The sequence below is a fragment of the Numida meleagris genome, chromosome 1 (assembly GCF_002078875.1).
Source record: "Numida meleagris isolate 19003 breed g44 Domestic line chromosome 1, NumMel1.0, whole genome shotgun sequence".
Lineage (NCBI taxonomy): Eukaryota > Metazoa > Chordata > Aves > Galliformes > Numididae > Numida > Numida meleagris.
This window is the reverse complement of record NC_034409.1, coordinates 58091014-58104653: the sequence shown is the minus strand read 5'-3', so window position 1 is coordinate 58104653 and position 13640 is coordinate 58091014. Positions and strand designations below refer to the sequence as shown.

Genomic DNA, 13640 nt, shown 5'->3' with positions numbered 1-13640 from the left:
GGTAGGTGACGGCCGGGGAGGCAGCGGCTGTGCCAACGCTCCTGGCGGGGAGAGGGGGAAGGAGGGCACAGAAAACAAAGCGCGGTAAAAGCAAGTGTTAAAATCTTTATTGGCGCCTTTCGCTTTTAAAGGGGTAAGAATTAATAATTTAAAAACAGTATTCTCAAACACTTGAGCACAAACGCAACTTCAGTAAAAGTGCACAGTAACCAAACCAGCAGCGTTATGCTCTCCCTCATAGCAGTATACTATTCGCATCCAGCTTTCTGCTAGACGCACAACCAACAAGTATCCAGAACATGACATCCAGCAGGGGGAGGAGATTTATTACATCTTGCAAATATTCACTTTAAATGGGCAACTCTGGAAAAAAAAACTACCATGGCTTAAACGTTTTCTGGCTTCCCTCCTCATTGCTTATAAGCAGATTCTTCAGGCAGGTGGAGTTGCTCCATGTGCAAGAGCCCAGCAGTATCCATTCCCTGTAGGCACGCAGAGCCTCCTACCTGCATACTGAAGGTACCACCCCCACCTGACACCAAGTCCTTTCTCATCAGTACAAGCCAGGCTTCAGGGACTGGCCTGCAAGAGTTCAGCCACTTCAGCCCTATGAAGGTTCTCACTGCTCAAAGTTAAGGGAGGGGAAACTTTCAGCGCAATCAACAAGGCCCCCTTAACTCAAAGCAGTTCCTTTACTGTTTGCCTCCCTCAGTGAAATCCCACTCCAAATGCATCCCGAGTCCACCAGGACTGCTGTGTAACAGGTCTGCCTCCAAACATATAGTTAACACTATACCATTGTTTCAACTGCCTCACTTCTAAGGACCAGCAGGACACACTGCCTTCCCTCTAAAGAGGTACAGGAGGCCAGTGGTAAGAACAAAGATCAGTGTCCATCTAAACAAAGGGGATGTAGAGGAAATACCATCCTTCCCCTTCTATGGGAAAAGGATTCTTAGTCTAGAACAAGACCAGTTACACAAGAAAATAAACAATACTGAGGAAAGTATTCTTAAGTCACATCTTACACTTGAGAACTAATCATTCTTCCCTTTCCTCAGCCAGTATCTCACCATCGTTAATGAGGGAACAACAAAAAAATCACAACAAGGAGAGCTAGCATGGGGCATCGGTCTGTGCAGAGCCTGTGCTCTCAGTGTCATTCAGCAGCCAGAACCTTTTGAACAAGAGTTCAGTAACCCACAGTAAAGCTAAATGAGCGACAGTTCTTCCCTCCCACCAGGCGCTTGTTGTTCTTCTTCGGAGAGGTCTCAGGCTCCTGCAAGTTGGCATTTCCTAAGGGCTGGTCCTTCATGAGGGTCTGGGCAAGGCGAGCTGCTTTTAGTTCCCTGTAGGGAAGAGATGGAAGAGGAGGGAAGAAAGCTATGCCATACATGAATGCCCATCAGCTGTAGAAGCCTGTGAACAGTCTTACACAGGAGAGTTACCACAGTACTGCAGAGTGTAGACTTTTTACCCCAGCATCGACATGGAAAATTAGAAGCTTCTCCATGATTTCTACTCCATACTGGATCAACTGTCAAAGTTTACTTAAGTAATGGCACATCAGGTCACCAAAAGCACCCAGACCAGCACTTTAATGAGGAGCCCCCAGGTCAGTCCTCCCCCCTCCACAGTTTCAGATATTTGTGTTGGTGGAACTTAGGTCAGTGTCATTCCATGCAGCAGATACCTAAAGGCATGTTTCTTCTCCTTTGCCTTTCTTCCTTGATTCTTGCTGCTCTTCCAGAGCATGTGTTTTTCTGTCTACATGGTAAACCTATTTCCTGCTGAATACTGCAACAAGAGGGGAGGTGCAACTATCCCGGTATCTCAAATCATCACTGCCAGCAGCAGTGAGAGAGCATGGGAAAAGAGAGGGTCTGCCACCACCTGGCAGTTCTCTTCACTTCCAGGCTAAGCCACCATCTCAGTTCAGTATCAGTTCATCTGCCTGCATACTGTACCAGCATTTGCCATCATCCATGGCTATAGTAGATATGCAAGTTCACTGCTATAATTTAGTCAGAATGTGAAAGCCAGAGTTGAGCTACAGGTGCACTGACACTATAAATAGCTAGCTACAGCCCTGCCACCCTTGTAGATCCAGACACTTAACCAACTGGGAATTTCTGCTGCTGGACCTCCTAACACTACCTCCCTGCCTTCAAGCCTGGTCATCAGCACTTGCTCAGCTGATCAAATCTGTCTTCTCCCCCTTCACAGCCACACAAACCCTACCTTTCCAGCATGGCAGTCTTACACTTCTCCACATTTAGCTGCTTCTGGAGCTGCACAGCTTTCCCAAGTGAAGGACGGAGGAGTGGGTGCTTAGTAAGAGCTGTGGCAGAGGGTCTTTCCATTGGGTCAGGATGGATCATGAGCTAGAAGGCGAAGGTCAGGGTTTACAGCTCCTACTGTCACATGCCAATCGGAAAAATCTCCATCCTGTTAAGGCTACTGCCTCACCTTGAGGAGTTCAATAAAGCCATTGGGGAGCTTCTGAGGGATCGATGGGATATTGCCTTTGCGGATGTGGTGCCACATGGTCCCATTGTGAGGCAGTGGCCCTGCACCTGCTGCCAGAGCTATTGTCAGTGCCAGGGCAAAGATGTCCGCCTTTGGCAAATGGAAGTATTGCTACAGAGAGAAGATGAACAGTTATACAGAGAATGTCTTGTTATATTGAACAGAGGTGTATTGGGATCCCAGCTGAAAAAGCAGCAGCTGAACAAATATATGATACAGTCTTCACCACCCCCAAGTCAGTTTTGTCCTTCTGCCTCTTGAATGCCTGAGCTGATCAACACATCAAAGCTGGTTATTACAAACTGATTTCCTCTTTGTTCACTGGCCAGAGTAGCAGAACTAACGTAGCTTTAAGAAGAGGACATCAGTAATTCCCAGCAGTGCCTCCCACCTCTCCACACTACCTGATCAGTGTTCAGTGTACAAAGCATTTGTGTGGGTACAAACATTCATCAGTAGTCACATCCAGCAGTTTCACATCAACTGGATACGTAACACAGAATGGGTTCTAGAAGTTTGTTCAACTTATCCCTAGCAGCTAAAATAATTGCAGTAATCTAAGTTTGCTTCTGAAGCATGTTAGAATAATATAAGGTATGTTAGGACAACACCTAAGTTTACACTATTTTTCTAAGTAAGTTAATTTTGCTAATTTCACAGCTAGACCTGACACAGGAAAAAAGATAAGGCAAGGAACACGCCAGAGTCATGACTTAACTACAGTTCATCATTCTCTACTTGTTCTCCAAGCCACCCCATCAGCAGCTGTTACCTCCTGCAAAATCTCATTGGCCAAAAACCGTCTGTCTCCTTCCTCCACTTGAGGGTTTGTTATTGATGTCACATGGCCAAGGTCACCTAAAAAAAAAACAAAAAAGAATGACTAAGAGCAAACTGAAGTAGATGAGTAAAATCCTGCTTTCTAGAGAGTACCAAGAGAGCTACCAAAAGCAGCAAAAGAAAGGAAGCCTGCTTCTAAACAGAAATCCGGGCATGGAAAACAAGTTTGTCACTTTGGAGGAATTAAGCCTGGTGAGTACAAGAGTTATTTAGGTTGATGCTGTCAGTTCTGTATAGAAATCCCTTCAGCAACCAGGACAGAGCAATATCAAGCAGAAGGGGGCAACCTTAAATGTAAGGTAGTTGTAAAGTGAGCTAAAACCTACCAATCTTATACATCACACCCGAAGAGAACTCATCATCACTGTCACTCTCTTCCTGCCCAGCTTGGCCCTCAACTGCCAGCTTGTGACAGATGAAGATATTACCTGCAAGACAAGTAAAGTTCAGCAACTATCAATTGAGCAGCCAGACAACTCTGTAAAGCTACCTATGCTTTGCAGACCAAGTTATGAATGTGCTTCCTGCCCAATCTTGTATATTCAGCAATACAGCCAACAGAAAACTGTTCCATCTTATGCATAAAATTACCCTTTGTAATCAACTTTTCTGTCTCTTCCTCTGCTCCCCATGGTAGGAGCACGATTCCAGCAGGACAAAGCATCCACTATGAGGATCTAACCACATGACTGTGGAGGGAACCCTGCCATGGATATGCCCATGCTCAGCTGCGCAGAGAAGAAAGATTTTCACTATTTTTGCAGAAATTTAATCCCTCTGGGTAGGTACATAACACATATTCACTTCTCACTCCAGCTCTCACAAAGATCAAGCATTGTACAACAAAACAGTAGCAAATAAGGAAGTCTTCCTCCTTCCGCAGTCCTACTCGCTCCACCAGAAGTGAAAACAATTCCCATGAACCAGAATTATGAAGATCATGTGACAAGTCAGACGATACCAACTATCACAGAAGGTTCAGACTTAGAGCAGCAGTGGTGGAAAGTTTAAAAACTCACAAGACACAATCACTTCCTAGGGCAAAATCCTCTTCCCTTCAAAGCACTGTAAGAAGTCTAGCCAGCAAGGTCACAAGGCATGGAAAGCAGAGTTCTCAGAGGGTAAAGGAAGAGTGCTACACTTACTAGGTTTGATATCCAAGTGCACAAGGCCAGAGTTGTGGATGTATTTTAGTCCCATGGAGACTTGTAACAAGATTTCTTTCAGCTTTGCTTCGGGGAAATACTGGCCATGCTTTGCATTTTCCAGAAGCACATCCTGGAGACTCCCACCTAGAAGAAAACAGTCAGTCTGAGATTCAAAGACTTCATGGAGCAGGGTGTTTAGAACAAGGAAATTAAGCTCCCAGTGGCAGATGTGATTAAAGAATGCAAAATTTGACAAAGAAGCAGAGAAGCTGTAGCTATCATTAATGTTGTTTGGCCATTTCACAGGACTAGAAAATATCATTGCCTCTCTCCCCATCATCTGTATTTTCACTACTTCTCGTTTAATCTCAAATGTTCATCCACTAGAAGACATCAGTCCCCATGTTTAGTGGTTACCTGCACCAGATTCACAATTACTACTCTAAACAGCCATCACCACTTATCACAGCTCCCAGACTATGGTAGCATTTGAGCAAGGAGAGCTACACATCAGCCTTCACAGTTCCTCTGGTAGCCAGGTGCATCTTTTCCAGCATCTCCCAGCCAAATATAAGGCAAGGGCAAATCCAGGTGGGTGTTCTGTCCTACCTGCAGGCATGAGTGGACTGTTCAACCCATTACTAAGTTCCATCCCCCTGAGGCTGTTGAGCCCTTTTTCCTAGCCAAGATGTTAACATAAGATACATTCATCTCAACTGCACCCATCCAACACCTCAGCTATTAAAATACCCCAGCTCTTACCATTACAGTGTTCATTTTGTATAATCATGTGATCATCTTCTGCCCATGCTGAGTAGTAACGCACAACATGAGGGTGGTGTCCAAGGACCGCATGAGCATAAACCTCACGCAATGCCAGCTGCCTAGAGAAGCATGCACAGAAAGAGTATTGGTGCCAGGGTTCTGGTTCGTAGCCTGACTCAGGAGAGGGAAAGCAGAAATGTTTTGGACTTGGGGATTTTTTGGCAGATGGACTGACTCTCACAGCTGCTGAAGCACACCCTTAAAATGGATGTTCAGGAGTACCTCAAGCTTGCTGAGCAACTGCCAATACAAATACCACTGAACAAGCCTTTAATAAAGTGGAAAAGGTAGTTTCAAAGACATTGCTTCAGCACATCAGTATGCAGAATAAAACTAGGTGGTCAGTATGGATGCAAACAGGCTGTGTGGCAGGCCAATACAACAAGTAAGCTGTTTAACAGTTGCTTTAAAGACAGTCTGGCTGCGTGGGGTCTGAGGAGTTTAGGTAAGCTGCCACATCACTTTGTAGTGAGTGTGGCTTCTCCTCTTAGACACTCATATTCGTTTGTCCTACAGTGGTATCTTTCTCCACCCTCCCACCTCTTATTTAAACAGCAGCCAGTTTTTGCTCCCACCACTCCTCAGATGCCTTTAGATTCACACTCCCTCCTTCCCCATCACACCTCCCAAGAACACGTCCATCATTTCAGCTAGCACACTCACTCATCCGAGGATCCTGCCAGAGGCCTCTTGGAGCGTTTGATGGCATAAACACATCCATCAAGGCGCTTGATACACTTGTAGACAGAACCAAATTCTCCCACACCAATCCTCTCTAGTTCCAGGAATTCCTTCTGGTAGCGGGAAACCATATTGCTGTCTTTCAGAGGACATCTCTAGAAGGTCATAAGTACAGCAGAGACACAGTATGAGTTGAAAGACTCAGGTAACATAACATGGGAATCACTTACCCACACAGAATATCCATTTCACTCCCATCCTGGGCTCTCCTCTACACATGTATGCAGCCTTTCAAATGCTATCTTTCTCTTCAAGATTTTGTAGTCTTTCTGGCCACCTAACAAAGGTATTCCCAGCTATTTCCTCACCAAGAGCCACTTCTCCATCAAGGGATAAAAGCCTGCAGAGCAGCTGGAACATTATTGTTACAGTAATGATCAGCAAGGAAATAGAAGATGTTGGTACTGCTTGTAGAGTGATGTCTACCAGCAGGAGAGATAAGTAAAGAAGAAAAGAAGTAGTGGAGCATGAAGTGAACAAGAGACTGGACTAAGTGATTTCCCTTCATCCTTCTGCATCCCTTACAGGGACAAGAACTCACACTGCACATTACTTTCCACATAAACCACTGCTGCGATTCTTGCTAGAGCGTAATAAGACCTTAAAGGGAGGAGCTGGTCCCCCAGCCAGAAAGATGTGGCCCATATGAAACAGCAGCTCCTCACAACAGGCCAAATTTTGTAAGGCAGCAATAAATTAGCTCAGGAAACAAAAATAACTCCTAGTACACAATTTTATTCCTGTATTTATTTTAATCATAACTGAAACAATATTTCAGTAAGACACAAACTGAGACCTTCTTCTAAAGGAATAGTCCCAAACGCCGCATCCTAGAAAGACTACAGCCATGTAGTACACTTGCTCCAGGCTGGGTTTCCTGCAATACCAGTTTTCTCTGCTAGAGGGAATCATTATTCTTCCAGTGAGCCTTAAGTATTTCACAGTTACAGTGAACAAAATGCGCGAGAGATACCAGGTTAAAGGTACTGCGTGGGAAAACAGATTTTTACCTCACCTGAATAAAGATTTGATGTGGACTTTAATTAACACTTAATCACAGCTGGCCTCATTAAAGCCACATTCATGTACTGGTCAAAGTGGGATTTTCAGCTGGTGAAAACTTGTTTTTTCAGACTTGATATAGCAAAGTCATACAGGACCATGAATCTAGGTAGCTCTGCATTTACTGGTATTATCACTTAAGTCATAGGGGGAGCCAGGTTCTCTTCAGATCAGCTGGTCTCACAGCAGAGTCCCTTCTCTGTACTTCTGCTTTCTCACAGAACTCTTGTGCAGGGTGGCCAAGTTTGCTAACCAGCATGAAGCACTGCTTGGGGCATTCTAAGATTAGAAGTATCCTTTGACTTATCCAACAAAACCTACAGCAAAAAGACATTTGACTACTGAGGGAGATCAAGCAATTTGCTGCCTCCTTTCAGGAGGCTGCAATTGTAACTACTGCAATTGAAACTCTGCCCTCAATACTCATCCACATAAGAATCATCCAGCTCACTCTTTTTGTGGTACAGGTCTATATATTATTTGCAATATAGAAACAATGTTACATTGCCATCCAATGATGTTCAGTACACCGATTCATGGCTACAGCAATACACACATTCCTTCAAACCACACAGGTATTGTTGATATTTAGAGTAATTCAGTAACATAGGAATTTCAGTAATTACTTTCCCCCCAAGGAGCCCTAACCATTACATGACCTACTGACCAAAATGGATGAGTTTTAGGATTACTTGCATAAGTTTCAGATCTGCTTTAGCACAAGTTTCCTTGAGGAATCATTTCTAAGCTTGCTGTCTGAAATGTTAACATCAGACATTACGCTCAGAATTATTCTATTCCAGGTACCCAACCTCTGGCATGCCATAATTTAAACCCCCAGTAGTTGAGTAAGTTTCACCAAGCACCAAGACTTTGTAAGCATCCTGTGATCTCATTAAGGGGGATTATGCAGAGGCACTCACCTTGGTAGGCAGCTTCTGTTTTACCTGGCCTCTTAGATCAGGATTCCTTCTGTAACAGAAATTTAGGAAAACCTACATGCATCACTTCAGTGCAGCCATCCAACTGAGATTGGACATGAAAACATTTCACAGAAAATCAAATCTCATTCTACAGATGATTTTGTAAGGATTAGTATGCAACATAGTCCTAGTTGAAGCCTGGAAGACTAGTCTCAGGCAAGGAATTCTTTGTCTCAGTTTAGAAAACCTGCATATACCAGTTTTCATAGTATCCACAGGACACAGGAGCATCATTCTGCTGGATATTTTATCTCTGGTGAAGCTATGCAGGAGATGACCTTTCAACAACAGGCTCCTAGCAATGGAGAAAACTACCCCACTGTGCTTTCAAGAAGGGGTACCCTGCTGAGCCTCTGTCCTGTTACAGCTGGAGTTCTGAAAGATGAACACCACTGTAGCACACAGGTGCTTGACTAAGTTTGTGTGCTGGTTAACCCAAACCAGATTAAGATCTTAATAAGAACATTTTCTAAGTTACAGATGAACTGAACCTCATTCAACCCTATCTATGGCTGGGAAAGAGGTGTAGTTTTCTCCCACAGCCAAAATACTGAGGTTAACTGTTGAGCCTCCACTTACACTGACATACAAAATCCTTTATTCAGATTTTTTTGTTACCATCATGTCTGCTAATGTTTATTTCGCACCAGAAAATATTACTGAAGTGAGTAATTCACTGCTAGCAAATAAGTCTGGATACTAAAAATGTCTCCTTCATGACTTATCTTGTTCAAACTAACTCCCTCCCACCTGTTATTTAAGAGCAGTTCACTTACATCTCTCTGGCTTTCCGCTTGCCATTAGGAAGAAAGAGCATTTGTCGGTATGACTCTGGTGTAAAAGGATTAATGTTGACAAGAGAAGCCTGGGTAGAGTCATCCAAGTCAGCGCCAGGAGTAAATCTCAGATGTCTGAAGCCTTTGGGTGGGACCTTTGCCCCAGGTGAAGGAAAAGCTGTCTTTGATATCAAGCTCTGTATTGAGAGGACAAAAAGCAGTAGATGAGCCAGCAAGATATTTTTCTTGCCGCAATGTCAGAATAAAATCAGTGCTGTCCTGCAAATCAAAAGAAACTCTGCTCCCTTTCTCAGAGTAGTTGAATCACTAAAACCCTGGAACACTAAGTCCTAAGTTTTCTGCTCCTTCCATGAAGTGTTGAGTTCTTCGCTAAATCCTTTCAGACTGTTCCCTGCTCTGTAGGCTGCAGAACCATTTCTGCAAGCTCAAGAGGAACCAACCATTCACCTTCCCCACCTACAGAGCCACAGAAATTGCACCATAGTTGCATTAACAAACACAAGACCCAGTTCTGTCAAGCCTGGACTATTGCATCAGTTTGGTCAGGACAGGTCTGTCAGGAAAGAGAAGGCACCACCCAAGTTCCCTTTCAGTTCCCCAGTGGTAAGCAGCATCACTAGGGGGAAGTTATTAGAAGTATTTAGATATGGCTACTAGCAAGATGACGAGAAAACTCTTTCATTGAGAAGAAAAACTGTAATTTCAGAACTTCAGGATCTTTAGTTTACTTTTCCACAAAAAGACAGACCACTAAGCTTCAGTCTACCTATCTAAAACCTCGGCCTGGGAGAAGCACCCAGTCTTGATCCAGCGATGGAAAGATGAACTTCATTTCCACAATGATTTGACCCCTTTCAATAATCACCAGCTTTTTTGAAATATGTCTCATCATTCCATTTGGATTTGACTTGTTTCTAAAAGGGCTTTTATTATATATCTTTCTTCTAGTTGAAAAGCTCTTAAAAAACAGGCTTTTAACCAAGAACTCTCCACCATGAGGATGAAGTTATCATTTTTTTTTGGTCCAACTGAATGGTTTTATGAGTGAAGACATGGCTCCAGAATTATAACTGGAACTCCTTCCACTCCTCCCTGATGTTTGACTGAAAAAAAAGAGCCTTACACAGTACAGTGCATCCACCTACTGATGTTGCACTCAGGGATATAGTTACTTCTGGGACATCCCTCTATTTCAACACCATACTGGCAGGCATAGCCACTGATTTACTATAGCCCTGAAGTTCCTTTCCATCACTTTCTCAAGGTCCAGTCTGTACACCCATGCTCTTGGTTGGAAAACTTCTGCATGTGGATGCATTACAAGCAGTATGTAGCCAAGCACAACTTACCCAACAGCCTGAATCTCTGTAGGTTTGTGGCTGTGTTCTAGTCTAGCCACAAATCAAGAAGGGAATATAAAATACCACTGCAGCCTACTGTTGCATGCGTGCTGTTACCAACTGCTCTACTAGGCCTCTATTTCAATATCAGAGATACTTGTCTCCAGTAACATCATCTGAGAGTAGCTGCTAACATTCAGTGTAAGCTGAGGCAGCAACCATAATTAGCTGTAGCAGTTTTGAAGATTAAGTTCATAAAACATAATTGTCTGCCTGCTCTGCCATGCAGTCTATCCGGGGCCTCAGTGCTCCTCTGCGTGCAGATGTGGCTCTACACTTACCCTTCTTTCAAATGTTCAACACTACCAACCACCTTTGCATGCAGATTTAGGCCCTTTAGAGCTTGTCTTCTGCAGTACACTGGGAAACAAAGACATTTCTCCCAGAATACAAAGGAACAAAACCTGCTGATTTGGTGCAATTGCTGTTGATTGATAGGCTACAAGCATGTCCTGAAGCATCCAGCCAACGTTATCTACACAGGAGCACACGCTGAAAGCACCCAGCATTACCAGCAGTACATCTGGTCTGGAAGGGGATGCTAGGCCTCTCACCTATTTTGGTGAGAGATTCAGGAAGGTTTCTTAAAGGACCATTGCAGGAAGTTGTTGGAGCAAGGCCCTTTAGAGCCACTTCCCCCTTAAAACAGGCAGGGCACTTCTCAGAGCATATGGCCACACATTCAGTCATGTGGGGTCTTCAGGTCATCCTTCTAGCCACATAATCACGTTTCTGGAGGGAGACAAACTAAAATCATTTGGTGGCTAGAAGTGAAATTGTAGCTCAGAAGTAATAAAGGGATTGATTATCTGTATGCTACTTCAACAGAGAGCAATCTGACTATCAACAGAGCAGGAGCACTGTGAGGCCTGGAAGAGCTACATGCCATTGTAAATCTTGACTACTGGAAGCCAGTGCACACAACAGAAGTTATCTAGAACCAAAGAAACTGGCTTTGAGTCTCTGCTCATGCTTACAGAAGACAGCATCAGTTGCTTTGTGTTTCATATGAGAAGTTCTAAAGAGAATAGGGGGCTGGGGCCATTCTCTCAAGAAACCAGACCTATAGGTAAATGACACATGACAATATTGGTACAGAGGAAGACAAGTAGATCTACCCCCACAAGCACATGTTCATTTGTTACCCTGTGAACAAAGCTCTGCCTTCCCCACATTCCCTGGGCAGCTCAGTTCCATGTACAGAGAAGCAGCATCAATGAACAACAAGCTGGCTGGAAGGGTTCCAGCTCCACCAGACAAAGTACGCCCCAGCAGCAACGTCACTTCCAACTCTGTCATCAAGAGAAAACCCACTTGCATCCAAAAATGGGCTGAACACAACAGTGAGGGCAGCTGCTTGCCTCTAAGCTGCCCCTGTGTAACTAGCACCTTGAAGAGATGTATTTATCCTTCTGGGAACACTGTGCACACTGCCTACAGAGATGCTACCTGTGTCCAGTGCATCACACAGAGCACAAGGGACCCAACAGCCAAGCCAAATGACTGCTTGTTTTTTTTTTTTTGTTTCTCTTTTTAAAGAAGGCTGAATCAATACCAATTAATTAGTTCCAGCAACAACAACTTGGAAAGTGTCAAGGCGCCTGCTCCCACACACAGGTTTCTATTCACACTTACAAAATTATCAACTAAGGAGCCTGTGGGCCCAGTTTCTAATGGAAGAGTAGAAGGCCAGCAAGGATTTACACTGAAAAAACTACTTCCCACAGAGCTAGCAACTGATTTCCCATATCAAGCACACAGCAGTGCCTCAGTGATGCTACAGCCCCTGCCCGCCCAGACACAGAGATGCACACCAGTACCTTGGGAGTATGTGGGGTGTCACAGAGCTGCAGCTTCTTCCAGGTGATGTGCAGTGGTGTCTCTGCATTGCCACGGGTACTGCTCACACCTGGGGAGGACTTCAGGGTTGGGCTCACCCAGGATTTCGTCCTGCTCAGGAAAATCTCACTGAGCTTCCTGTGAGGAGTTACAGGGAGAGGACTGTTCCACTTCTGGAAGTCACAGCTCTTGATTGGGCTCGAGCTCAGCGTGTCCTCCTCATGAATGCTTTTGTCTTCACCCTCTTCTCCACAGCTGGAAAAATCCAGCCTCTGAATGAAGTCATTGTTGTTCTCCCAGTCATCCATTTCACCATACAAATGAGAGCTGATAGAGTGGACCCTGGCCTGCCTGGTGGAGAGAAAAAGAGCAGAGGAAGAGAAAGGCAGCATTACTTACATAGGCAGATAACTGCCCCTTCCTCACCTAGACCACCTTGACAGCTTTGCTCATTGTGCTTATTCCCCCAGCCCCTTATACAAAGGAGCATAGAGCATACAAATCTAGCATTTAACTGCATTGATGAAGGAATATCCTCAAATCCTCACGTATAACCCTATCCAGCTACTTCTCCCATAACAATAACAGGTTGGGTTTTCACCTTATTGGTGCAAGTCAGATACAGCTCAGAAATCACTGCCTTTCCTAGTGAACCTCAAAGAGAACTTCACCCACCACTCCATCACAAAGACTAAATCACCAAAGCCCCCAGAACAAGGCACCACAGCTCTCCCTTCACCCTTCTCACTCTTAAATTTCTTAGTTAGGAAACACTATCCCCTTTACATACAGCTGTAAAAGCAGAGACCTCCAAGCAGCCACCAGCCACCCTACAAACAGCCCCCCTCCCGCCCCAGCACTTTTATAACCACCCCACACCTCAGGACCATTGCTAATGGGAAGCAGCTGGAGCTCGGTAGCACCTGTGCAGGGCAGCCTGTGCTGCTGTTTGGGGTTTTGCTGTGGACCTGAATGCTGTGCCTGCAGCCAGCTCTGCTCTGAGTCATCCCCTTGCTTCTGCACGCTCTTCTCTCCATCAGTTTGGGGGGAGGTGATGTTTGCTGACAGCCAGGCTGCTTTGTGTTAATCCCATGGGAGATGCAGCCTCCGTGGGCTTTGCTTACATAAATGCTCGATCTGCTGGGGATGGGTCCAGCGCTTCCTCTTTTTTAGGTCTGAATTTAACTTCTTGCGTCTAGACGCGTGTTAGGTTGGAAAGCATTACAGCCTGCACAGGGAAGCTGGCAGCCTAATTTTTAATGTGCTAGACTTTGTGAGGGACAATACACAGGTCTGCATGTGGGTTCCTGAATCAAGATTCCATATGTGTGCCCTGGGAGAAGAGGGGATGGCCACGCCAATGCCAATGGGATGTGCACGTTGTCCACCACAGCTCAGAGGGCAAAGCCTCTGTAAAGCCCATCTGTTGGCTCAATCTGTGAGCCTGCGCTTTGAAGAGGCACCAGAGTGAGCCAG

The 13640-nt window shown here is 44.8% G+C and overlaps 1 protein-coding gene across 3 annotated transcripts; it reads right to left on the bottom strand.

The window, feature by feature from the left end:
- On the bottom strand, positions 85 to 13025 carry WEE2 (WEE1 homolog 2). Of its 3 annotated transcripts, none has more exons than XM_021388452.1 (12): positions 12955 to 13025; positions 12146 to 12515; positions 8905 to 9101; positions 8069 to 8117; positions 6006 to 6178; positions 5280 to 5401; positions 4515 to 4661; positions 3696 to 3797; positions 3302 to 3387; positions 2470 to 2640; positions 2242 to 2384; positions 85 to 1349 (listed from the first exon to the last, which is right to left on the bottom strand). In XM_021388452.1, exons 2-12 carry the CDS (start codon positions 12470 to 12472, stop codon positions 1193 to 1195), a joined length of 1674 nt encoding a protein of 557 aa, XP_021244127.1. In that variant the 5' UTR covers positions 12473 to 12515; positions 12955 to 13025; the 3' UTR covers positions 85 to 1192. The 3 variants fall into 3 exon arrangements, with proteins under 3 accessions (XP_021244127.1, XP_021244142.1, XP_021244134.1); XM_021388467.1 differs by having other exon boundaries at positions 12973 to 12987; XM_021388459.1 differs by lacking the exon at positions 12955 to 13025 and adding an exon at positions 12766 to 12889.